The sequence below is a fragment of the Molothrus aeneus genome, chromosome 2 (assembly GCF_037042795.1).
Source record: "Molothrus aeneus isolate 106 chromosome 2, BPBGC_Maene_1.0, whole genome shotgun sequence".
Classification (NCBI taxonomy): Eukaryota; Metazoa; Chordata; class Aves; order Passeriformes; family Icteridae; genus Molothrus; species Molothrus aeneus.
The window spans coordinates 29,613,147-29,639,477 of NC_089647.1; the positions used below are offsets into that span (position 1 = coordinate 29,613,147).

Below are 26,331 nucleotides of genomic sequence, written 5' to 3' on the forward strand. Positions count from 1 at the left end.
GGTAGGCAGCAAGTTCCTGTGTGACACAACAGTGGCATCAGGAAATGGTGGGTCTTGGGCAGGAAACATGGAGTATAAGCAAAGACAGGAAGGGGAATGGTAAGCAGTGGGGAACATGTGCCCAGCTAGAAACAGGAAGTGTCTGTTTCTAGGTCTATGGCTCTGTTTTTTTTAATGCTCTAGCTCCTCCTGTGCACGTCTGCACCTGGAGGGACAGAGTTTTGTACATGAGCAGAGGTAGAGAATTAATTTTTCCCAGCTGCTTTTAAATGCTATTTTCCTGGTTTGGGAGAAAAACAGTAAACCTGAATAATCATTCAATCAGACAGTTCTAGTCTTCTACTTTTAATAAGATGCCACACACAGTCTGAGCCTTCCAGGAACTAACTGCTCAGCAGGAAATTCCAAGCATTTTCTCTTTTCTTCGTATCTCCATGTGACAGTTGGCAGGGGTGACAAAGGACTGATGGTAGAGACTGCAGAGGAGGGATCTATCCTTGTTCCTGTGAAGACAACAGAGGACAAAAAAAACCTTCATGAAGTATTAAAACTAACCACTGGGAACTTAGGGGCCTTTTTTGTACCTTGTGACCGAATGGTACTGTCAGGCCAAGAAGGACAGAGCTCTTATCACCCAGAGGGTGGCTGGGCACTGGAACGGGTTTTCCTGGGAAGCGGTCACAGCACCAAAACTGATGGAGTTCATGAAGCATTTGGACAATGCTGTGAGGCACATGGTGTGACTCTTGGGGCTGTCCTGGGCAGGGACAGGAGCTGGGTGATCCCTGTGGGTCCCTTCCACCTCAGAATGTTTTATGACCTAAGATTCTCTCTCACTTTATCTATGCAAAGCTTATGTCACAATCTCTGGTAAGGGTGTGGAGCCTGTGGCAGACATCCCAGGACAGGGCTGTGTGCCTCCCTACAGGTGATTCATGCAGCAGGTGGTTTTCCCTGTCTTGTGGGCTGTAGGCAGGAAAGCACACAGGTGCAAGTGAAAGTTTAGAGCAGTGGCAGGCATTGGTCAAACTTAAGCTTTGTCTTTGCTCAGCCTGGGAAGAGGATGGGCAGGTGTCCATTCCCTAGTGTGGATCAGAAGCCAGGCTGAGATGGAGAAAGGCTTGGCACTGAAACCTGGCCTGGCCCTGCAGTAAAGATGAGCATGGCACGTTGTGTGCACAGGGCTGGAGGGATGTGAAACTACAGGGAAAGTGCCAGGAAAGGGAACTGTGGTGGCTTGAATAAAGTGTAGTTGATGCAAAGGGCCAGGACCGGTGATAGTAATTGGTACATGCAGTCCTTGTTTTCTGGAACACATTTCCAGCTTTGTCATGATCTTGTCACATTAAATCTTCTACTTCAGTTCTCTTTCACTCAGTTTAACCACTGGGATACAGGAACTCACCCTTACTTGGCATTGCAAATTGCTTTCTACCCTGGACCTGCAGTCTGGCAAGTTTCTTGAGCAAGGGCCTTTGCCTGCATCTCCCTCCCCTTCCGTATTCTTCAGGACCCTGCCTGTGATAACAAAAGAGGTCTTGGGCCCTCACCTCACTTGCATGGGACACTGTAGCTCATCACTGCAGTTTCTTCTGAAAGACAAGAAAGAAAGTACTGGTGAGACACATTGTCAAAACCCCACAAAAGCAATCCAGCACTGAGCCACTGTTCCTAGGAAAGGTGTTCCCTCCATTTACAGGCTACAACTCCCCTCTCTGTGACACACAAAACCACTGGTGTGTGCCCATGACTCTGCAGCTGGTTAGGATTCACCCAAGGCAGGAGGCTGCAAGTCTCAAAGAGCTCCATCACAGTTGTGAATTCCACACTTTCTCAACAAATAGCAATCCCTGACACATTTCTAGCTTTTCTTCCCACTAGGAACCCCACAGAACAGAGGACAAGTTGGTTTTGGTTTTATTCTTCTAAGGGGGCCCTTACTCTTCTGAGTCATCCCCCCACTATGGTCCCTCTGCTTTATCTGTCTCCCACAAAGTAAGTGCTCAAAAGCACAGCTCCTTGCTCCACTCTTGTTGGGAGAGCCAGACCCTCAGTGGTTCTACACACCAGCTTCAGGCCTGCAAGTTCTGGAGCCAGGGGGAGGAGGACCTACCATTTTGAACACCAATGGGTTAAGTTCATGCCTAGAGAGCTTCTAAGGGACAGTCAGGTAACGAGGTGAGAGATGGTATTGTCTTAGACTCAACAAAATTCAGAAATTGTCTTTCCAGAAGTACATTTGGGTGGTTTTTGCAGTACAGCATCTGAGCTCACCTGGCATATAGTAATCATAGATCTTGATATTGGCTGGTTTATGATCCTTCACTTGCATGTCCTGCTCCACCAGGAAAGTGTAGGTTTGAGGCTGTCTAGTCAGCTAAGACCAAGAAATGCAAGGATTAAAAACAAAGGGACAGAAAAGTCCTGTAAGACAGCCCCTTTCACCTACTTGCACGCAGGCTCTGTAGAAACCACACCACTGTAACACATCTGTTCTGCTTTCTAGTCCATCTCAGAAATATCTTTTACTTCCCATTCTGTGACTGTCTTCCCTTTTTGGTCACCAAATTTAACTCAACTCATGAGGAACATCAAAAACCTACGGAGTCAGTGCGCACTACCTATATGGTGTGCTAGTGTTCCCCACCAATCCCACCTTCCCATCCAGCTCTACTCTGAGCTCCTTCATGCACCTGGCCTCAGTGGCTACTTTCTTATTCACAGTTACATCAGCTCTTATTCTTCAGTCTCACATAACCCTCATCATTAAGCAGACAAATACAAGCTGTGGACCAACATCTGATGTAGGGTAGTAGTTACATGACCTGCTGTTGATTGCAGTGCACCTTGTGTTACCTGGCAGCTTGAGCTGAAATATTTCTCTGCATTTTCTGCTCTGTGCTGTAGATGTAATGAAAGCAGCAGCTCTGCAAGCCTAATGCATCCATGTGACACTAACCCACCTCCTATGGGGCCAGCTTAGCTCAGCCTACTGACAGAAACTGAGGATGAAGAATCACAGAAATGTTCCTTAGAAATGCTGGAGTTTTAAATACATGCTAGGTCTCATTTCTGGTGCTGTTTAGGTATTCATGGAGCTAGAAAAAGGCTGGAGTGGTTGTTAATCTGTTGATTCATGAGTCTGTGGAGAGCACTTCTGTTCACACAACCATCTGGTTTCGTTTCAAAGGATCTTGGCAAAATCCATCAGCGATCTTGCATGCTCTCTGCTGCATTCAGGTTGCTTAAGAGCTTTCTAAGATTTCAGGCTTGCTTGGATTTGCTAGATGGATCTTATTGCTACTCCTCAGTCCTAACCAGGCACCATAGATATGGACTTTCAAAAGTCACTTAACAGTGCCAACAGATGTAGGCTTAATGTGAGAGTTTCCCATGTTTCTTAAGTAGCCCTGTAAGTGGCTCTACGGATGAACAACTGCCAACTAACACTTTTCCAGATCAGCAAATGTGGCTGGTATGCAGGAACAACAGCTCTGGATAGTTAAAATACTAGTGAAACCAGTAAACAAGAATAAAAGCTGTCAGTCCATAGCCCCTTTAATGATGATGTTAGCCCAAATTACACTTACTTCCTCCAGGTAGAGAACGACTTGGTCAGCTTTGCTTTCAACTTTCTTCACTAAAGGCATTTTCTTTAGCTGAGAATAGGGGGAAAATATCAGAAAGCCTTTAATAAAAAGCAGAAATATTCAGGGGTGTTTGTCCTTGTGAGAGTATGGGCAGATATTTACATGGCCAGGGAAGCTGTTGATGTAGGGAAAGGCAAGGTGCAGCTTGGAAGAGACTGAGTATAAGGATTTCTTAGGAAGAAAATAACCTGTTTCTCTGCCCACAGGAATGATCACATTTCAGCATACAGTCCTGCATGATGGACATCCATCACTGTTCCCATCCCAGCTGGACACAAATTCACGATCTCACCTCTTCCAGTGAACCTGCCACGGGGCTGTATCCAGACAGCAGCTCCACTTGGATCAGGACCATGTTGGTGGACACACGGTTCCCTGTGTAGCTGCAGCAGGAACCCAGGGGACAGCACTAATGTTACTTTCTGAGCCATGATCTCCAGATACTCCAGCCCAGCTTTGGTACTCAGGTGGAGGAATGTGCCTTTCTTTTCAGTGTTTCTCCTGTAAGCATACCTGTTTCTGCACTGTAATAAATCTTTGTGCTTCCCTTGATCTCGCTTTTAATTGTGCCAAGAGAATAAGTTCCTTGGAAGCCTTATGGTGTTACCTTCTTTATGCATGGCAGGGAATATCACATCCTATCCCTGTTCTCTTGGCAGTTCTGTCCCAGGCCAGGTGGGAGTACAGCAGAGGAGACTGGTGTGACAGTCAGCCGGGAGCAGAGGAGGGAACGCTTAGGAGTAGGTGGCAGTCCCACAGGACCTTCACATCATTAGTGTTTTGAGACCTAATCCTAGAGAGGGGTGAGACCCACAGACCTTGGGAGGATTTGTGGTGAGGGGCAGGGGACAAGGCAGGACTACAGCCTGAGCCACCCCTCTGGGGCCTTGTGCCTCTCACCCAGCTGGGGAGAGCACAGTGGGGTCACCTCAGCACTTGGACCCCAGGAGTGAAGGGGAACCCTGCCAGCAACAGACTGGTGTGGTGCCAGAAGCCTCTCAGCTGGGGGAGGAAAGGGGCAGCTGAGTGTCTCCTACCGAGCACGGATGGTGACAGGGAAGCGGGTGGCATCGGGCACGGTGCACTCCGTCTGCACGGATACAGCAAAGGTGGCCTCGCTCCTCCGGGGAGGGATGTGGTACCTCAGGATGGCCTGCCAGGACAGAAAGAAGCTGGATGGCAGAGAATTGCAGGGTTTTCTTTGCTGGAGAGTATTCTTGGCTAGACTCAGCTGTCTTGTATTGGTGTCAAGAAAACCACATGGCAGAAGCAGAGGTTCTGCTGGTAGTGCACTGCTCCTGGTGGATTTCTTGGAGGAGAAGAGCTGCTCTGGCTGGATGGAGATTATCCAGATTTCATCTGGGGAGTAGATGTTACCTTCATGCTGGATCACAGTTACCCCAACCAGCCTTGAAGGCCAGATTCTTGCAAGTTACTACAGCAGTTTGTTTTCATGGTTGGCTAAGTAGCAAGAGTTGCCTCCTCGAGCCAGGTCTCATAAGCTCTTGGAGGTCTATTATTCACCCAAGATAGCTCAGCTACCTTTGGAGGCATAAAATTAGCAGGATGGCCTTTGTTGCAGTGTTGGAAACAAAAAGTTTTAATAAAAGGCAAAATAACAAACAGAGAAAAAATGAGCCAGGTGCAAGAGGCTCTTGCTCCTGGTAAAACACCTCACAGAAGTGACTAGTTTCTTTGTTCACTTCTATTTCTAGTAAATTGCCCAGGCAGGACTTTTTGGCTTCTGTCCAATTGGCTTAAGTTTGAGGTGAAGTCCCCTAGGCCTATGAGGTGGCTTTTTCACCTAATCGAAGAGAGAAACTTCTGGGCTTCTTTCCTTTTTGAGGGGACAAAGGATAGTTTTGTCACACTGTCAACAGGGGGAACATTCCTGGCTTTCAAGGCTTTTCACCAGACAGAATTTTTCTTCCTGGCTGGGCTTACCTGCAGGAAAAGACACCCATGGCCCTGCACACGCAGGGTATAATCTTGGGGAATGGCTGGCAGCTCCACTGTCTGCAGCAGGAGGCGATTGCTTTTGTCTACTCGGAAGTTTTGGCTGAACCCCTTGGAAGTGAGAGAAACCTGAAGATCAGGGCTATCCTTGCTGAAGATGTTGGTTGCATACAGGGCTAGGGCTTCCAGAGCAGCAACTGTGTCCTGAGGAAAAATATCAGGAAAAGTGGGATTCCTGCTTCCTATGCATGCCCAGACCTTAGCCTTTTCCTCCCTCATACTGCAGCCATAGCACAATAAGGGTTGAGCCTTTCCCTTTGGCTTTTAGCATGGGATTATCCATAAATCCCAGGATCTGTAAAACCATACACCCTTTTTTAATTTATTAATTTTTCTTTTTTTACTATGGGCTGTTAGAACCCATTGCTCTCAAAAAACCAGCATCAAATCTGATGATGATGATGATGGCTCAAGGGGATTACCTGGGTTGAAGCAAAGCCTCCATATGGGTTTTGCTGCTTGGTGAGCCAAGACACAATCTTTGATGCCTTTTGGATTTCATCTGATGACAAACTTGACTTTGTAAGGTGAGCCATGAGGATACTAGATGTCAATTCCACATCAACAGATGGAGCCCGATACCAAGATAGGGAATCTTCTTCCTGTTTGGACTGTTGACTCCAGAATATTTGGTCATCTAGAGGTGGAGTGGGAACATTAATGGAGTGTGTAGCTGCATCTAGTGACCCTGGAGTTTCTACTAGCCCCGTATATAAGTACTAAACAAACATGTACATTGGACATAGCGCAGTTGGACAAGATACACGTGCATAGCTCCCTGTTTGCTCACCACACCCTGCTTTTCCCAGCAAAACCTTTGGCTTGCAGGCTGGGGAGGAGTTCCACTATATCCATTAAGCTTCCCTGGTTTGGGTGACTGGGAGGCCAGGACTGTGAGATCATCCATAGAGACAATGTGTCTCACAGTGTGGATATAACCTGGGACAGCTTGGCAAATTGAGGCTTGGATAGCCAAGCCTTGGACTCCCCACAAAGCTCTGGCAGTACCCGCCCCCCCTCTACTCCTTCCCTCCATTCCAGTGGTGGTTCAACCCAGGGATTTCCACACAGTTCTGTCAGTGGCCCTCCCTCCTGCCCCAGAGTCTGTGGTACCTGATATTGTGGCAGCCTTATCCAGTCTTTTGAGGATTTTCTGTCTGAGGGCCTTGTCCCCTGCCACTGCGAAGGCGTTTGCAGCCAGTGCCAGGCTGTAGAGGTTGGGACTGCCAGTGTCAGCATGGACCAGGTCCCTTATACACTTCAGAGCTTTCCCCACAACTGGGTCCTAGGATACAATTGAAAGCACTCTCGTTATGGGCAGGGTGTTTGGGAAGGGAATGCAGATTTCACGTGTGCAGAAGAGGGTGTAAACCAAAGGCAGAGCCCAGGCACTGGCTGCGAGAGGCTGCACACGCATCCTGCTCCTGCTGCCGATACTCACGGAGTGAGGCATCCCCGAGCGTATGAGAGCTATCACTATCACAGAGCTCAGCCCCAGGCCTTCCTCCACTGCACCCTGCAGACACCACAAAACACAGATGAGGCATGCTATGAGAAGGGAGAGGGGAAAGTTTTCCAGTGCCTTCTGGTCCCCTAGCAAATGCCAGCACAGGCAACAGTGCTGGCCCTATTCCTTCTCCTATGGAAGTGACATGAATGGTATCCACTTTTAAAGGTCCTGCTTACCAGAGCACTTCTCTGCCAGGGTTCCCCAATCTCCTCTGGGTAGCTGATTCCCTCCCTCTGCTGAGCACACTCCCCTTTCTCCTCCCAAATGTAAGATTTTCAGTAGCAGATTGCAATGCCAGGAGGAAGTGATGTTCCCAGAACCCCGCTGCAAGGTGGCGAGTCTTAGCCCTTGAGATGGAGGAAGGGCAGGGCACTGTTTCAGTTCCCAAGTGCACATCATCAAATGCAAACCTTCATCATTCATAACTTGAAAAAGTGCCACAGTGACTAGACAACCCTGAGTGTCACCCAAGGGTGACCCTGGGCACTTCAGAGCCTTCCTCCTGCAAGAGTTCATTTGTTTTTGGCACCCAAACTGGACCAGAAAGTGAGGGAGCTCTGAGGTACCTTATGAACCACCATTGACACACATGTCATACCATCAGACCATTGTTGAAGAGCTTCCCCACACTCTTGAAGCAGCCAGATGGAGTCTGACTTTTAATCAGGGCACTGGCAGCATCCTTTATATTTTGTTCATCTATGTGGATGAAGTCCCGGGCTTGGCTGAAGGTCTTCAGGACAAGAGCAGTAAGCCTAGAGCCAAGGAAGGAAGGAGGATATAGAACTGAATTGTCACTCGATGCACGTCTCTAAGAGGAGACAGGAGTCTCTGTGTCTTCTGCTACATTCTCCCTGTAGAAATAGCAGCAGGCCACAGTCCCTATGCAGATGGAGAACTGGAAGCAGTGCACATGAGCTCAAGAAGCTTGAGGTCAGAGCCATGTGCAGCAAGAGAGAAAAAATTCAATTCTTCAGACCTTCAGAGCTCCGCTAATTCCAACAGGGTGCTTTGCTGCCCTGGAGGGCTGACATTTAGTGAGCTCACTCAGACCCATTCCCAACCCTGTTTGGGCACCAAGCATTCTGAAAACCTGTAAAGAAGGTGCCTTTGCTGCCAAGTTTTCAGAATCAGTCTTGTTTGGGGTGCTCAAGAACAAACAATCTGAGAGGGGTACTTCAGGTTAGCTCATTGTCACATTTGACAGAGGTGTCCCAAAGACTAAGAGGAAGATTTTGTATATTTATCAAAACAGATAAACACGGAAAATAGGGAAAGTGGCGGCATACTGGGGAGTGTGAAACCTGGCATGACATAAATGTTATGGAGTAAGATATGGATATTGCTCTGGTTTCAGCTAGGGTGGAGTTAATTTCTTCTCAGTAGCTGTTACAGTGCCATGTTTTGGATTTGGCATGAGGATGGTGTTGAGCGAACAGCTGTGTGGTGCTTAATATCCATCTGGGCTTAAGACACGACACCTTCCAAAAGGTTTCAGGAGCAATTTCTGTTCAAAACTCCACACCTTCATACTGCCTCAGTTTTCCCAGAGCGAAAACCAAGCCAGCTCAAGCCTGACCTGGCCAAACTTTTGGTCCTCAGTTATTGTTGCTTACCAAGTGTTTCCTGGCTCGCTTCCTTCCCCAAAGGCACTGTATGAGCCGTCTGTGTGCTTGTACAGGAGCTGCTGCTGATATCCTGCAGGAAGAGGCTGGGGGTAGTGAAGATGCTGTGTGCCTGTCCTGTTCTCCAGGAGCCAACCTGCCCCACCAATCCTGCTGATCATTACAGAGAGCATTATCTCTGAGGAATTTAGCAGAGGGGTGCCATGAACTGTGTGTTCCGCTGACATGCACTAGCCTGATTTACACTGCTGCAATTACCATGATGACAGGCAAGGGATGCTGCACAAATCCTGCTCAGCACCAGGCCTCGACTGAGGCTCCTTCCACACAAGTACTGTGGTGGACACCACCAGCTTAACAAGTAGGAATTCACTCACCGCTTTCCAGGTAGCCAATGGCCTTCTGTTTGATTTCTGGAGTCAGCTGTCCTGTTTCTTCAAGGTATCGTGTGATAAAGACATTTGGGGCAAAATGAACCATGTTCTGCTCACCACAGCCACTGGACATCTGGAGAAGCTCATCTATGTTGTCCAGTGCTGTTCCCATAATGTCACCTGTGGGACAGAACCACAGCTTTGGGAGCCATACACATTCTTGCACGTAAAACAATTCTGGTCTCACAGATTCTCCAGGTAATCTGCAAAGACTCAGTTCACCTCTGCCCATGTGATGTTTACAGACTGCAGGAACAGTGATTTGGTACTTGGCTGTCTTTCCCCTGGCTTGGTGAAATTATACATCCATCCAGTGCCACTTGTACAGGACAGACAGGATACTGCTCTGGAAGACAGCATCACACCTTGCTGTACATATTCCCTTTCATTACTTTGTTTGCTAAAGAAGACACAGTGGCACCAGAAGAGATGTGTCCTGCGGGGAAAAGTATTACTTCCCAAGACTCTTCTAAAAACTCACCTAAGAAAGAGATGTGGGCTCTCTCTGACCCAAGGACAGTGTTCTCTGGCATAGTGAAAGAGATTGTCTCTGAAGCTGAAGTTCCTGCAAACAGCAAAAACATCAGAACAACAGGCATGAGGAAGATGGCAGAGACACAGGTGTCCCCCAGGAGATGGTGTGAACAGGTCTGGGATCACCTCATCAGTTGGTGAAATCAGCATTCAAAAGAGAGGATCAGGTAGAGATCCAGCCACCCATGGGTGAGGGTCTATGATGTGGTTAGGCTGTGGCTTGATGTTGCCAGGAGCTTTTAGTACTGGGTAGGGCTGAATGGCTTTGCCTATCCATAAAAGCTCCAAGATCCCTGGCTTTCTGCTCCTTACACACTCCAGAGAGTCCTAGAGTTGTTCAAACACCACACTGCTTCCTTTTGATCTCTTTGTTCTGTGCATAAGCACAGCCCCAGTAAGACAGTACTTGGGGGTCTCTGCACCTACCTTCAGGGCACAGGAGTGAGGTGTGGGTCTTTTCCTCCAGCTGCCCCTCTGCCTGGTGGGGAAAAGGCTGGTCAGCTCAGAAGGGAGAGCGGTAAGATCAGAGAGCAGCTGTGCAGCACCCCACCTTTGTGCAAGGACCTTTTCCCTTTGCCTTGACAAAAGGCTTCATGCAGACAGCAGAGACATCCATGCCAACAGTGAAGTTGTACTAGGAAGCAGGTTTCTAAGCTGCTGCATGGCCTTTGACTCCACTGCCCTGCCAGCAAGCAGTTCTGACATTTCTGTCCTTTCCAGTGGAGGAGCTCCAGTCCAATCTACCCTTAGAATTGCTCCTTGACCAGTCTCCCTGAGAAATGTGCCCACCTCCCCAGATGACTCTTCCTTCCCGGAGCCACTCACCAGGCTGTCTTGAGCCCAACCCAGCCCCAGCCTCTCCAGAACCCTGCCATGCAGCCTGACCTTCACCAGCAGGTGTTTAACCACTGTGTCCTTCCCTCCGGACTCTGGCACAACCACTGTATGCTCCATGCAAACATCTTCCTGCTCCACCACCTCAGCAGTGACAGTGAAATTCACCTTCCCTAAAAAGCAAAACATCAGGAGGCTGGTTGGCACATCTATGCCTATGCTTTAGTTTGCTCAGCCTTGGGCTGCTCACTCATGCTTTGCACAGAAGGCCAGTCTCCCTTCCAGCCCAGCTCTGGCTTCCTCAAGCAGCTCTGCCAGTGCTTCCCACCCCTGCCCCTTCCTTGATCCCTTACCTAATTTTGTAGCCTTCACATCCCAGGAAAATGTTTTTGCTGAATCGGGGCACAGGCAAAGAGTGAACCTGACATTTTCATGAAGAAACTCAAAATCACTGGAGTCCATTAGGCTAAGTTGGAGCTAGAGGTGAAACAAAAGGGAGTTCAGGATACAGAGCTGCTGCTGCTGCTGTGTTTTTCCACTCAGGTCCTTGATTCAAATAACAATCAATCCCACAAGTCAGGGGTAAGTATTTTGATGGCCTGTTGCAGTATCTGTGGGACACCAGCAGTGTCCCATGAACATGTAATCCACATTTGTGAGGTTTGGCTTCTGGGGAGGGATAAACTGGTCAGTGATGGCTCTGTGTGGAACTAAATGGAACAACTTCTTTGGTGTCCTTTGCTGAGTGCCTAAGCAGGCAGCCCCTCTGTTTGGTCTCTATTAGTAAAGGAGTTCCCACACATTCCTCTGCTCCAAAGCATCCTGGAGGGAGCCACTCACCGCCATGCACTGCTTCAGGTAGCTGAAGACTTTGACTTTCAGGGGAAATGACTCTCCCCGGAAAACAGAATAGGGCAAAGTGGGTTCCACAAAGAAGGGCTTGAAGCTCCGCAGGCTGGCGGTCTCTGAGATTCCCAAGCCATGGCTCTCTGAGGTGCAGAAGGTCATGGCTCTCCAGTCTGTGATACTGTCAGGTACTGTGACAGCTAGCTCAGCAGCCCCTGAATCACTGAGGAGAAAACAGAGTAAAAGAGGTTGTTCCCACCCTGGACAGATTTCTCTTGGGAAGAGAAATGCAGAAATTCAGACTATGAAATGGAAGTGCATGTGAAGGCATGGGGATTCCTAGCAAGTAGGACAGAGGTATGGGAAGAATAGTAAATAGGTGGGCAAGGAATGACTTGAGAGGAAAATGCAACCCAAAATTTGATTCTGAGCAGTGCTGCACCTGAAATTCTTTTGTGTGGGCACAGAGAACTCACAGGGGTCTGTGTTATATACCCAGTCTATGCCATGGAGTATGGTGTGACATTTCCTATTGGGAAGGTGTGGAGACAATGGAACATGTCTCTTCTGAGGTGCATATTGACAGGACAAAAGGTAACACACAGCTGGAATGTGGGAGATTCTGACGTGACATAAGGAAATACCATGAGGATGGTCAAACATGGAAATGCATTTTGAGGAATCTCCAGCCTTGGAGATACAGAGTGCTTTACTACAACTTGATCTAACAGGACCTGCCTTGTGTAGAATGTTGAGCTATGGATCTGTGGAGGCCTTTTACATCCTGCAAGAGTGTGTGATGTTAAATTCCTAGAATCATTTGGAAAATCTCAAGCAGAGACAGGAACTGAACGAAAACTCCATTGTCCTTATCCATTTCTTCATACCTCCCTCCTTTACTTCGTGCATAGAAGGCAACAATGCCCTGTCTCTGCTCCTGCCCATTCCCTCTACTGTGTCTGGTAGAAAGTCTGTATGCCTGTGGAGCCACAGCCTGTAATTACTCACTTGATGGGAAGCAGAGTCCAGATGAATGTCTCTGGGAACCAGGTACGTGCTGGTGCTGACTCGCTGCCCAGCTCGGTGTGCTCTGCCTCAGCAGCTTCAACAGCAGCATCTGCTTCTGAGTACAAGCTCTCCAGGTCTGCCAGCTCATCAAAAGCTGTTGGCAATACAAGCATTCTTTCAAAGGCAGAGCAACTGTGAAACCAGGATAGAGTTCAGCCAGGAAAAGCTCAGTTCTCCTTCCCTCCCACTCCCAGCCCAAACCCCCTTGTCCTCTCCACTTATTGTCTTCCACAAGACTACCCAGGAGACCAGGGGGATTCCAATGCGTGTGCTCCCCCCCATGAGACATTTTACCTGCTCACAGTTTTGCTCTCATTCCCTGCAGAAAAGCCTAGATACTCCCCAATGCCAATCTTGGTTCATTCTCTGGTTTCCAAAAAGACCTTTCCTAGTCTCACAAACAGATTTTCTTTCCTGAGACAGAAGCCCAATTTCCCTCCTTGACCATATTATCTTCCTGCTCGCCAGCTGAAGCTTCCAAACAGGTTCAAACCCTGCAGCCACCTCTCTGCCCCTCCAGTGCTCTGGACACACACTCCTGCCAGGGCTTTTCCCTTCTCCCTGTGGAGCACAGCTCCTGTACAGCCTCCCACTCATTCCTGTAAGCCATCCCCAGCTCCTAAGCACACTGCATGTTCAGCTGCCCATGTGCAGCCTATATGTTACCCGTGATCTCCAAAGAAACAGGAAAAATGGAGATGTACACATGTAGTCGTAGTCAAAAGTGGTCTGGGTGCGGCACTCAATTGGAGACTTGATTTTAAGGCTGGTTAAAAATGTTAGACCTGCATTCTGGAGGAAAGAAGGGGACAAAAGAAGGCATATTTCTGTGGAGGGGTTGGTGTGTCTGAGGGTCTGTCTCTTCCCCCTCCTCCCAGCATATCATAGCTACTCTGTGTTGTTTGCAGGTTGTGCACCTCAGCACAAACTGCGAATTTATATCAGGCAAGAAAGCAGAACTGTCCTGCTCCCAAAGCCTGGTCCTCATGCCAAAGGACTGTGGGGATGACCACTTGCATGTGCATGCCTGTACACAAAGTCATTATTTTGGCATCACAGTTTGCTGCCCACCCTAACCCAGACTTTTCTTTATCCTTCACTGCCATTCCTTTCTACTGTTCTTTCTCTCCTTTCCCTGGGCTCCCATTTTCTCTCAGGTGCTTTGCTTCTCTAACCTCCAATTTTCTCTGACACAGGCTGACAATCCACACTGCTTCCAATCCGTAGAAAGTTTAAAGGGGACCAGTGGGGAGCTGGGTTCTAGGAATATGCCTGATCAATGGGAATTTATCATGCTGGGAGGACAGAGTGTTATTGATCTCTTAGTTCAGAAGCTTGGCAAATTCAGATTGTGAAGTTACCAGCATTTACAGGAAAGACAGTCTGTGAAGCTACCCAGTGCTGACCTGGGATAAAAAAGGGGTCAGGTCTTATATTTCAGCCTTTCTGGAAATTAGATTTACCTTCAGAAGTTCATAAACATCTGGTTGGGACACTGCATAAGAGTATCTGTTGTACAGGAACGGTGACACCATTCCTGGTGAAGGGGTGGTCTTAGAGGCATGAGTGATTCCTGGGCTCTTGTGGATGGTGCAGTAGTCACTGTAGATATCTGTGAGGGTGCTGAGCTGCTCCTGAGCATAGCTGAACATATTATACACCTGTAGAGAGAGAATGAAAACAGTACAGATCAGTGTGAGAGGTGTGAAGATTTTCATTTCTATCCAGAGATTTCCTGTGACCTCAGAGGCCAAGCTCAGGTCCTGCCTGTCACAAAAACCCAGCCCCAAGGGGTTTAGAATTTTATGAGGACCCTCCACAAATTTTGGATGCATAGCACCAGAGAAGAACATGAGCCCCTCTGGGGTATGGCTGCATAGCTGTCGCCACTTCTAGCTTAGTAATTGTACCTGTGAACTGAATGCAAACACTAAGGACACCTTCCCTGCATGGGAGGAACATTGGACAGCTTCTTGTCTGACTGAAGACACATCCTGGATCCACCAAGACAGTGTAAAGAGGCAATTCAGGGGTCCTTAAACCAAGGTCTAGAGGAGAAAAGGAATCCTTCCACTGCCAGTACACCACTTAGGGCCCACTCTGTGAATGGAAGGACTGTCTGGTTCATGTGAGCTGGAACAAAGACATGGAGCCTACCCCATGCTTGCCTTTTTTTTTTTTTTTTACATGACTTTTTTTCAGAGCACTGCCATGTATCAGTTCAGGAGATGGTTGTCTCTTGCCTTCTTCTTGCCACTGTGGTAAAGCACTGTAAGTTTAACCAGGATGTGACTTCAGGCTGTAGCTAGGGATGACTGCGGGTTATTCTAACAGAATACACCCTCTAGACACTGGAAATTTTGGCTGGTGTTTGATGTTGGCCCTCATTTTTTCTCATTGAGCCATGCCCTGTCCCCATTCAAGCACTTATTGGTACGTCCACCGTGCCTGATTAGCCAGCAAAGGTCAGCACTGGAGTGACTCACACTATCCCTGGACAGCTCAGCCTCTGGCCTCAGGAGGAGGACACTTTTGTCAACTGCACGGATGCTGCACAGGGAGCCTGGTGCAGCCTGCAAATGGAGCTGGACAGTCGATCCTGGGAGAGCCACTGCTTCTGAGAAGCCAAGCTTCACCTGAAACAGCAGGAGAAAGAGGGACTGCAGACACTGAGAGACGAAGGAAAGGGGAAGCTGTGGTTATTGGATTCTGCTGCATATCTACTGCCAGTTTGCAGATCATTAGGGTGGCATCTCCAGCCTACCTGCCCCTCTGTATTTTGTGCACTGCTTACATGGTTCCTGAAGCAGCTGGAGACTTTCAGACGGAAGGTGTCAGCTGCCACTTGTCCCTCAGGGAAGGCAATGTAAACAAAGAGGGTAGCCATGGATGAAATGAGGTCAACGGGCAGAGTGATGTTGAAAGCCCCACTGTACTGACCTGAAGGAAGAAGGAAAAATTAAAAAAGTATGGCAAGGTGCAAGGAAGTCTTCAATCCAAGGATTACAGCAGCAATGTGCTCTTCCTCTGTAATACTTCTGTACAGATTCTTGCATAAAAACTATTCTGCCTTGCTTCTGGGGAGGCCACAGCTAGGCCAGGATGGAGGTTTTTATAGCAGTGACCTTGTATCATGACACACCTTGGCAACAGTGAGCACTTGGAAGAGAAATGAGTCTTTCCACTTGAGCCCAGAAAGACTCCATACGTTACTTTGACATTTTCCTGCTTGGTAGATAAACTCTGACAGTTTCATCATTTGATCAGAAAAAAAAAAAAAGAAGGAAATTAAAAGACAGAAAAAAGATAGCATATTTCCTATAGTTTTTTTGTGCCAGCTCTGTGGTTTCCTATTAGTGTCAGATCTCTTTGTCTCCTTCTCCATCTAGGCTGGAAAGACTTTCTCATTGGATCCTTAATCTTTTCCTGCCAGTTAGATGCCCTTACCTGATGGTGGATCAAGAAGCACTGTTGTTTGGCCATGATGCACAAGGGACCCTCTGGCCATAACCTAAAGGGTAATGAACAGTACAAAGGGTTGAGAGTGCCTCTGCTCCACGTTTCTGGGCCAGCAAAGGGCCCTGTGCTGACACAGACCGGGCTCAGAGTGGAGCTCGCTGGCGCTGCCCGCACTCACCAGGTGGTAGAAGTGTGCTCTGGCAGCCCGGTGGCCCAGCTCTGTGGCGAGTATGTGGTAGTGCACAGTGACCTGCTGCACATCCCCACAGGCTGGCACTGCCTGCAGGGGCTGGATCCTCATGGAGCTGCGGCTGGAGGAGTAGAAGGCCCTGAGTGGGAGCGATGCGGTGCCGTAAGAAACCTTCACATTCCGACCGTTCGTGTCCTCCGGCTGGGACTTTGCCTGTGGCACAGAAAAAAGTGTCTGAGGATTTCCTACAGCTCTTCATACACCAAAAGCAAGGCTGACTAAACAGTGGGCTCTGAACTATCCCAGCATAGGGTGTCTACTTCCACCTACACCAAGTTCAATCAGTCCTTTTCTGTGGAGCTTGGCATTGCCTGCTGTCCCACGCTCTGGGATAACTAGTGCCTAAACAGGAGCAGGGAGCTGTACACTGCTAGGGCTTTAGCTGAAGTCTGAAATTCTGCCATGCTGCTGCTACCCTGGGAGCAAGCCAGATCATTTGACTATGTAAAGTGGTTTATCAGCCCCTGGATCAAACCACTGAAACCTTTGCTTGTATCTGGTAGATTTGGGTAAAGTATTAGCATGGATCTGCCCTTATAATGTATTTCAATTCTAATGATCTGCTTAGCTTCAGACTGGTTTGCAATAACTGGTTCCTAACCTGTAGTATAACTTTACTGCTGTTGTCCCATGCTGATGTCTCTAAGACGAAGGAGGCCATCCCAGTGTCATCTGTGAGGTAGGTCTTGGTCTGCTTCCTGCTCCCATAGGACACTGTAAGAATCACCTTCTTGTTCTGCAGGGGTGTCCCACTGGCACTTCTGAGTTCCAGCTGTAACAATGCAGAGAACAGTCAGAGAGTTGGAGGCCTCAGGATTGAAAATCCACCTCCCAGTGGAAGTCCCAGTCCCCCTCTCTGCAAAGGGACTCTCAGTGTCAATTTTGACCTCTCCAACCTTTCCCCATTTATGCAGCAGACATCTCATCTGGCAAAGTCACAGATCCTGCAGTCATATGTTTGGATAACCTCCTGGTAGATATGTCAAAGGAGGGACTGGGACAGAGGATAGCGCTGGCAGCTTTGGGCAGCTTAGAACAAGGGGACCCCTGTGCACTTCTGTGCCTACCACCTGCTTAGGCCCAGCTACTGGGCTTTCCATGTTTCTTCCCTTTTCACTCACATTTCCATAGTAGGGAGCTCCTTGCTGGTAGTAGTAGCTCGTCCCCCAGAACTGGAGGGTTGTGATATCAAAAGTGACCTTGCAGTTTTCAGTGGTGTTGAACTCCACTCCTGGGAAAGACAGGAGGCACGTGCAGGTGAGTAGAGTGTCTAAGCAGGCCTCAAGATTGGATAAACTCAGTTAAGGGGCGGACTATCACTCATAGGGCACTGCAGTTTCTCCATGCAGCTTCAGGAATCATTTAACACACACGCACTCAGCTATAGTGCCTCCTACACTCTGACGTGACAGAATGACAGCAGTCTGTCTGGAAGTCTCTGTCAGACACTTCTCAAACACTCTTTCCCACTTTAAGATAGTCCAACTCATAATTGTCCTCTTCCATTCTCCTTCCCTCCTCCCAGCAGTCACTAGAAGGCAGCATTTTACCTTGCCTCTCCCATGTCAGTTCTCAGCCTGATGTCTCCTCCTGTGTGCCCATCTGAAATTACTGCAGTTGTTTGCTAAATGAATGTGTGTCACTGCTTCTGGCAAGGGGCCATGAAACATTTTCTTTGCAGGAAGAAAAGGAAGGCTTTGCAAAACCTTGTGAGAGTGGGAACCTTATAAGAAACCTTATCTCCCTATGTGGGATGGAGAGATAAATCTAATGAGGAGCTAAAACAGTACACAGTCAGAGCCTTGGTTATGTCTAGTTGCTCTGAATAACATCTCATTCCAATGGACTGTCCTAAAATATGGTTTAAAAACAAGAGAACCTGTCCTGGCCCACCTCTGTACACACTTTTAATTTGATGAGAAGACAAGAGAAAGCAGCTCTTGCCCATCTCTGTCAAAACAAAATGACTGCCAGAGCAGGCATCAAGACTGGATGAACTCAATTGTCTTATAGATAAAAACCCAAAGACAAGTACATTTTATGAGTGTAAAATAGAAGATTTTCCACAAAGTGTAGAATCAGTTTTTTTCTACCTGTTCCACTTTCTTTCAGAAAAGCCTCAGCCTCCAGATTGAAATCATAATTATCACCATGCTTCCGGTGGAAAATCCTAGTATTCACTAGAATGGAAAAGCAGCCGTCCTCATTTGTCTGGGAATATGAAATTGTATTTGTTAACCAATCAGGAAGGCAAAAAGAGTGTTCTGTCCCTTTGCCCTCTCCCCTCCCTTTTGCAGGAGGGGTGGGTGCTCCCGTGCTCACCTCGCCGCTGTAGTCCTTGCAGATACTGCGCTTGGCTTTGGAGGACCTGCGGTTATAGCGGATGTGTTTGCGGCACACCACGGCCTTCACGCTGCCCTGCACTGCCTTCCCATAGCTGTACCTGGCAAAGGGAACACAGAGGGCTTACACTCACCCAGAAACACTGGCTCAGGAGTGAGGAATGTCAGCTTTACCCTGTGGTTTGCAGCCATACAGCCCAGCTAAGCCTGCAGTGTATTCACGGGTCATCGGCTCAGCAGAGGAGGCCAAGAAGTACAAATGGCCTCATCAGATTGAGGCAGAAGGCACTGGTGGGTCAGTTCTCTCCAAGTCAACACCAGCCCCACCAGGCAGGGCTGGGGGACACTGTGTTGGCCACGAGCTCAGCCATTATTCCTACAACCCTGTCACTAACAAATACAGCAGAGGTGCTGTATTGTAGGGCACATGCTGCATTGAGGGAATGCACTGTCACTTTCAGACTCACAGAGAAAGTAGGGAGAGACAATATGGAGAAAGGTGAGAGTCCAGGAGGATTGCTTGGCAAAGGATGACAGGGTACCAACTCTTGGGGTGGGGGTAGGGTTGGCAGAGACCATTTGGAGCTCAGTTATTGATGGCTGTGCATTTTCCAAACCAGTAAAAATGCACCTTCTGCCACGATAAGTCAGCTCACATGCCACAGACGTGGAGAGGGAAGTTTTCCTCTAGGATGGTGACCACCTGAGGCATCTGGATGGAGACACTGAACTTGGGCAGCACTGTGTGAAAGCAAGAGAAAGATAATTCAGTGAGAATAGAAAGACTTAATTTGCTCCAATCCTTCCAAAGTGGCTGTTTACAGAAAATAAAATCTCTCCTTTTGTTCCAGCACACGGCCTGGTAGGAATATACCAACAGCCCAGTTAGAAGAATGGGACAGCAGCAGGCAGCTTGAGTCTCCTCCCCAGAGCACAGCTGTGGGACAGTGTCTCAGTCCCATCCTCAGGACATGGGGGAGGAGAAAGCCAGTGGGCCTGGGTGAAGGTCAGCGATTACACCTATGGGCAGGCAGTACTTCCCAGGAGACAGCCCAACCAGCACAGCTGTTCACAGCTGCATGGCCCATCCAGCTCTGCGTGAGCGGGTGGGGCTGGAGGCTGGCAAAACACCTTTCTCTGCTGCCACCAGCTTCCTGAGACTCTTACCATACTCCTCCACCCTGAAGGTGCGTGTGAGGCCAGGCACTCTGATGGTGTACTCTCCAAGCGGTGCTCCTGCAGCCAGCGGGAAGGACAGATCCACAATGCCTCCCACAGGTGCAACATCCAGCCACTGTGCAATTCGGTTCCCCTTGGGGTCCTGCACAGGTGGAGCAGAGACTAGTTATTTTCCAGTGCAAAAAGACTCTTTTGCAGGATGTCCAAGATACCAGGGCATGGTTTGACCACATATTCTCTTGTCCTGAGAGCCCAAGTCTATGGCACAGCTACAGTGCTCAGGTGAATCCAAGCTCAAAGAGGAAAGGACTTTCCTCCCTGTCTCATTGCCAAAGTAAATCTATCATATCCTTGTTCCCTGATGGCACTGCCATCTCTGACTGCTGCAAAGCTGTTGTTTACTGCCTGACTGTCTCACTAAGAGAAAGAAGTGGTCCTTCTTGGAGATCTCTGTGGTCACCTGAGCTGGCACAGCCCACAAGGTCATGGTAGAGACATTGTGCCTAAGGCACAAGCTACTGGGAAGTGATGTCTTGAATCCCCAGGAAGGAATGGGGAAATGAGTCCAGGACTCCCTGCAGGGGAGCCATTGAGGCCCAGTCATGAAGGACAGTGCTCTCCCAGTGGTGGTTCTGGGAGGGCAGGGTGCAGAACTCCAGGTACAGCCACACTGCCCAGCCAGTAGGAGCTTTGTGTCATTCATCCTGAGGTAAATGACTTTCTGCACTGATATTTCCCAATCACCATCTCCAAACCTGTGTCCTCCCCAAGGTGACAAGAGTTCATCACTTACAATAAAGTAGGAGCTTTACCTTCAGTTCCACCAGGCGCTGCTGTGGGGAGGAAAAAACAGTCACTGGTGGGATGCTTTCAGATAAGTTACCATCCACCTCCCTGGTATTTTTTAATTCCCCCAACCTTTCATCAGTTTTCTCTAAGCAATTCCCAGGGACTGCCCATAACCCAACATCATGAGCAGCTCCTATCTTGCAGGTGGTGCCCAACACTGTTTGTAAGCACCAAAAGCAATTTTGAGACCAGCTGTACACACATCTCCTGGCTGGGCCAAGTACTGATCTAGAAGACATGCAGGCAGCTCATAACATTTCCAGACTTCAGGCATCTTCCCTCTTGACTTACTGTTTCACTGCTGGCAATGAAGTTCTGATCCAAGGTCACAATCCGCAACTTGACTGCAAAGCAAAAGGAAAACAGGACTGGCTGAAATGAAATCAAGGCTCTCAATAGTAAATAAGAAGAATACATGGCTAAGAAAGATGTGCACATGTGCTCCACTGAGAGGGTGTGGGCAGCAGATAGAGCCACTCCTAGGCCTATGTCCAAAGCCCTGCTAGGAGCTGGCAGCCTGCTAGAAAAAAAAGTGTGAGGAGAGGCAGTGTGGGGCTTTCTGGGGAGGCTGGCTGTGCTGGTGGGAAAGAGCATTTTTCTGGATAGTGGGTCTGTGGTGGGCCACTCAGTCTTGCCTGCAGTGAAGGCCATCCCAGTGGAAAGTGTGGAGAGGCATGGGGCAAACAGCTGAACCCTGTGGTGATCCGAGCTGTGCAAGGGCAGTGGTGGGACCTGCAGGTGTGCAATCCTCACCTGAGGAAGTCTGTGGGGAAGAGAGGGATTGAGAGCCCTGACAGACAGACATGGCTTTGACTGGAGCAACCATGAGTATAACACTGTGGCTTCTAAATCTTTTCTCACACACCAAGGAAAACACACAAGCCCTGTTCACAGTGGCATACGGCACGCTGACACAGGAGAGAGATATTCCCAAACCCCTCAAAGCCTAGAAAGAAGCCTGTGGCCCATCTCCCTTCCTGTGCAGGTCCTGCTCAGAGGACTAGAGAGTATCCCACATTTTGTGGCCTGAGGACCACTCTGTCTCTCACAAGACATGGTATTCTATCCATACCAATCTGTCCAGGTTTGTACACAGGTTTGTCTGTCTGGATAAAAGTCTTCTTGTCTGCATGCTTGATTAGGACTTTCTGTTTTTTCTGGAACTCTGAGTTGGCTTCCACGACTGTGATAACAACAAAAGCCACTTCCTCAGGGTTTCCAACAGGAGGAGGGACCTGCAGGTATAGTTATAACCATCATTCAGAATGGATCCCATTCACTGATCCCAATGTTTCTGGAATAACAATTATGATATAACTTTTGGGTTGCTCTAGTTCTTCTTGCCTGGAAAGAACATTTCTAGATGGGTAAAATATTTGTGGGGCTACATAGCAGAAAGGACACTGACAGACCTACGCAGGCTGAAGCAGAAGATTCACTGGCCAATTAAGATGTCCTCATGGGAAGGCACAACTCTTTGCATTCCTGCCCAGCAAGAGCAGAACTCGTGCCCTATCCACCCTAGCTGAGAGACCTAGAAATTATCTTCCTCACCTGGAAGCTTGTGCAATGGAAGAAGGGGAGCTGAGAGATGGACTGAGAGATCAGAGTCTCATTCCCAGCTCTGCTTTGCAAGGTGACCGACACATGGATTGGGACTGCTTGCTCTCTGCTGAGCTGGAGACACACTGTCTCTGAGAAGGGGTAGTAGAGCTGAGATGGTATTGCCACAGCATAGTTTCTGTTGGGGAAAAAAAAAAGAGAGAGGGGAGAGAGGGGAGAGAGGGGAGAGAGAAGAAGAGAGGGAAGAAGAGAGGGAAGAAGAGAGGGAAGAAGAGAGGGAAGAAGAGAGGGAAGAAGAGAGGGAAGAAGAGAGGGAAGAAGAGAGAGAAGAAGAGAGAGAAGAAGAGAGAGAAGGAGAGAAGAAGAGAGAGAAGAAGAGAGAGAAGAAGAGAGAGAAGAAGAGAGAGAAGAAGAGAGAGAAGAAGAGAGAGAAGAAGAGAGGTTAAACTGACTTTCTAAGAGAGCAGGTTTTGACCTGTATTTAGGTACTTCCTAACAGACTTCTGCCCTCTTCACCCCACTGTCATGACACCAGTGGAACATGACGCTGTTCTCATCTATGGGTACTGCAGACATTGCCAGTGAGGCAGTGCTATATGCTATATGCTGCATGCACATATAACATTATAAAGTCACTGCCTTACAAACTGAAAGTGAAAATAAGGTGAAGGGACCTCCCCATGTCACCCAAGGGATCAGCACCAGCTTGGCTTTCTTGCAGGTCTCCCAAGTCTTCAATGTTTTCACTGAACCACACTACATTACCACCGTCAGTTTTTTTGGCTGGTTTTCCCACTGTTCTTGGGCTCAGAAACAAATGCCCTCTGCGAGGAACCCGGTGTCCCAGCTTCATGTCTCAGACACAGAAACTCATGAGCACCTTCACTTCAGCTCCTGACACTCTTGTCCTCTTTGCACTCTACTTGCTCTACCACCCCCTCATCTACTCTGAGCTGCGACCATTACACCAGAAAGCTGTTCACAGTTTGTTTGTTTCCATCTTTTACTGTACTGTAGCACCAAGGACCAACAAAAAGCCAACATTCAAGCAGATTTCAAAATTCTTATCACTGACTCCTCCCACTCACTGCCTCTGGACAGGCTCAGCCAGCAGCATGTTTTGCAGGAAGCAGAGGGCAGGGCCTGGAAAGATCAGAAAAGCAGGAGAAAGGGAGATGACCTGCTGGCAGTTCTCAGTCTGAGCTCAGCATCCTGGCGAGAAGGAGTCAAAGTCCTGCTGGCCAGGAGCCTTTGACTGCTGTCACACTTGAGTGCTGCCAAGCTGCCTTGAGGATCTCAAAACACATAAAAACAACATTTTGTTTTTCCTACTTGAGCTGACTCATGGCACCTCCCTCTTGCCGATTGTGCCAAAGGATGGGACGAGCACTAAAAATTCACTGCTTGAAACCTCCCATACCCCTCCTTGCTTTTAATGATCTTTTACTCTGGAACATTTTCTTACACCCCTTTAACATTTCATCCTTGCCTTTGCCTTCTGAGCTATAAAAGTAAGAAAGAACATCTCTGGGTCATCCAAGGGTCCCAAGATCCAAGCTGAATCACAAATCTATGAAAAAAATTGGAATACAGGCAGGACAGCAGACAACCTATTGAAGGAAGTGGTATTTCCATAAAGCAAAGCTTCATGCTGAGGGTAACAGTGGCAAGCAGACAGCAGTAAAGCACATCCTTTGTGTGGGAGCTTGTCAGCCTGTGGAACGTGTCCTAGAGGAAGTACTCCCATTGGAGAAGGTTTTTAAAACTAGGCTTGTGCACACCACACCACATGCAGCAGGAGGGAACCCAGCTACAACCCACCGTATTTTGCCGTATTTTTCACTGTAACATCTACTGCTCAAGCACAGTCATGCTTCTGTTTGCACTTGTGCCATGGCTGCAAAAGCAAACACCTTCAAAAAAAAGCCAGAACGAGTTCAAAAGCCAGGACATCACAGCAGTGTCTGTTGGAACAGGAGCTGCATTCCTGACAAAGTATAGGAAGAGAAGCTGTGCTGGGAATTGTCCAGACAGAGGTCTGTGAAAAGGCATGGTGGGAGCAGATGGCCAGCCAAGCCTCAACAAACACACTGCTGTACCAAGAGCGTCCCTACCAGATACTTGGGCTCATGTTTGCTCACTTTGTAAAGACACTCATCTTTGCTGGCTAAACTATTAAATGGTGACCTATGTCTCTGGGAAGAAAGGCTTAGCCCAAAGGAAACATATTCTGGAACACAGTAGGAGATGTGAGATATTGGAAGGCCAGAATTAAGCACATGCAGAAAGCTGGCAGAGTCATTCTGCCTGAGTCCTTGCTGAAATACATGGTCTACATCAAAGGCACTAAAGGAAGAGCCAATTAGCAGGGGGGATGTGGGGAAAGGGCACATGGAAATCAAACAAAACCTTGGGAGTGTGAGAAATTATGCCTCTCCAGAAAAACACTGCTCACCTTAAGACTTCTGTCCCATTTCTGTCATCTACTGCCACCCCCACCAGGATCCCTCACAGACCAAAGCACATTTGCAAAGCAGTGATGTTCTTACAGCATTGCAGGCATTCCAGCTGTGCTAGGCAGGAGAAGGATGCAGCCCCACAGGAAAATGATCCTCCACATAGCTGACTGCAGGTCGAATTCCTCCAAGGAAAGCTTAGCCACTCCTCAATACCCCCTTCTCCCCTGCTCCTGCTGTCTTCCTTCTCCCCCTCATCCAGAGCCGAAGGAGCACGCAACTCCTGCCCTAACCAGACGCCTGTTCCTCCCTTGGCTTCAAAACCAAGGTGGAGATCGGGCTGCTCGTGGCTGGAATGTGGGCGGGAGAAAGGGGTGGCGACAGTGTTTACTGCCTACAAACCAGAGGCAGCTGCTTCCAGACACTGTAAGGCTTGTTGGTGTTTCCCCGGGAGAGGGCTTGTCTGCCTTAGGCAGCACAGCTGCTGGCAGCAGAGGTACTTAGTTACTGTATTTGGTACAGGCACCCAATTTAAAAAAAAATTTCTCCAATTTTTTACTGGGATGTCATCAGAAACATTTGGATACAAATTAATTCTTTGTGATGTCCGTGGATTTTTCTCCATGGTTCTTCTTCTGTAGAACTTCTTAGGTATTATTTGCTTCTTACTGAAATTTCACTCCTGCTGGACCAGCCCAGGGCTTCACATGCAGCTCTGCCAGTGTCCCCATTCCTCCCTGGAGGAAGGGAAGAACTTTAGCATTTTATTATCTTTTGGTTGTCTTTCTGCTTTTGTCTCACTAGTTTGGACTTGAACTCAAACCCCATTTTAATTTTGGAGACTGACATATGCTCCCAGGTCAGTGACATACAGTGCCTTAGCCCGAGGTTTATCTGCAGTGTCGGTGCTAGGTTAAAGGCTGGTGTGCCCCTGTTACGTCAGACTGTGGTCTAAGAGCGTGGGTGCTGGGCACGCGGATGCAGACTGTGCCAAAGTAAATCCAGGGATTGCTTCAGCTGGGAGCAAGGCATGGGAGGATGGCAAATTCTCTCTGTGCTTGTGTGCCTTTGGTTGTGCTCTGCTAAAACGCAGCAGGGGCCAGGACTGAATGAAGATGTCCACCTTCAATTGAGGTTGTAACTAGAGGGCAAATTCATCCAAGCCCGGGGCTCTTCGCTGCTGCCACTCAGGAGAGGGAAACACAAGTGTTGTATTGCACTAAATAGTTATTTAGTTGTTTGCAACACACAAAGGTGCAGTGCTCAGGAAGAGTCTGGGGGAGGGCGGTGGTGGTGTCAGTGTAGAATCACCTTATTGCGGGGGGAATCTGTCAGAAGACTGGGCATCCAGCTTGGGCACATGTAAAATAGTGATTTGATAAAACATTATATATATAAATAATATATGTGTGGACTTAAAGTGTCCACACATATATTATTTATTTAGAAAGGCCTAACAGTGGAACTATAAGAAGAGTTGGCATAGTTAGCAGGAACTGCCCTGGAAATGATTCTAGAGTACCCAGGAGGATCAGACATGGCTGGGATGGATGGGTGGACAGAGGTAGGGATGCATGGGATGGAGGTGATTTGAAAGGTTTTTACTCCCAGCTTGGAGTAACAACTGGATGAGGGGAAGATGACTAATGTTGCTTTTTACAAGCTGAGGATGCTTTTTACAAGCTGAGGCCAGTAGCTGATGTGCAGATTTGGCTC

General features: G+C 48.3%; 1 protein-coding gene across 1 annotated transcript; it reads right to left on the reverse strand.

Annotated features, from left to right (window-relative positions):
• Nucleotides 1–1,551: 1,551 nt before the first annotated feature.
• On the reverse strand, nt 1,552–24,779 carry LOC136571690 (alpha-2-macroglobulin-like protein 1). The gene is made up of 35 exons (XM_066572282.1): nt 24,709–24,779; nt 22,151–22,337; nt 21,669–21,831; nt 20,888–20,940; nt 20,560–20,580; nt 19,736–19,889; nt 19,225–19,309; nt 18,549–18,669; nt 18,320–18,437; nt 17,348–17,457; nt 16,828–16,998; nt 16,155–16,379; nt 15,965–16,028; nt 15,312–15,457; nt 15,004–15,153; nt 13,981–14,178; nt 13,222–13,309; nt 12,458–12,611; nt 11,444–11,672; nt 10,957–11,080; nt 10,655–10,776; nt 10,196–10,247; nt 9,717–9,800; nt 9,179–9,355; nt 8,793–8,874; nt 7,775–7,931; nt 7,108–7,182; nt 6,780–6,951; nt 6,089–6,303; nt 5,595–5,810; nt 4,688–4,803; nt 3,943–4,033; nt 3,591–3,659; nt 2,275–2,377; nt 1,552–1,592 (listed from the first exon to the last, which is right to left on the reverse strand). Exons 1-35 carry the CDS (start codon nt 24,777–24,779, stop codon nt 1,552–1,554), a joined length of 4,404 nt encoding a protein of 1,467 aa, XP_066428379.1.
• Nucleotides 24,780–26,331: the final 1,552 nt, after the last annotated feature.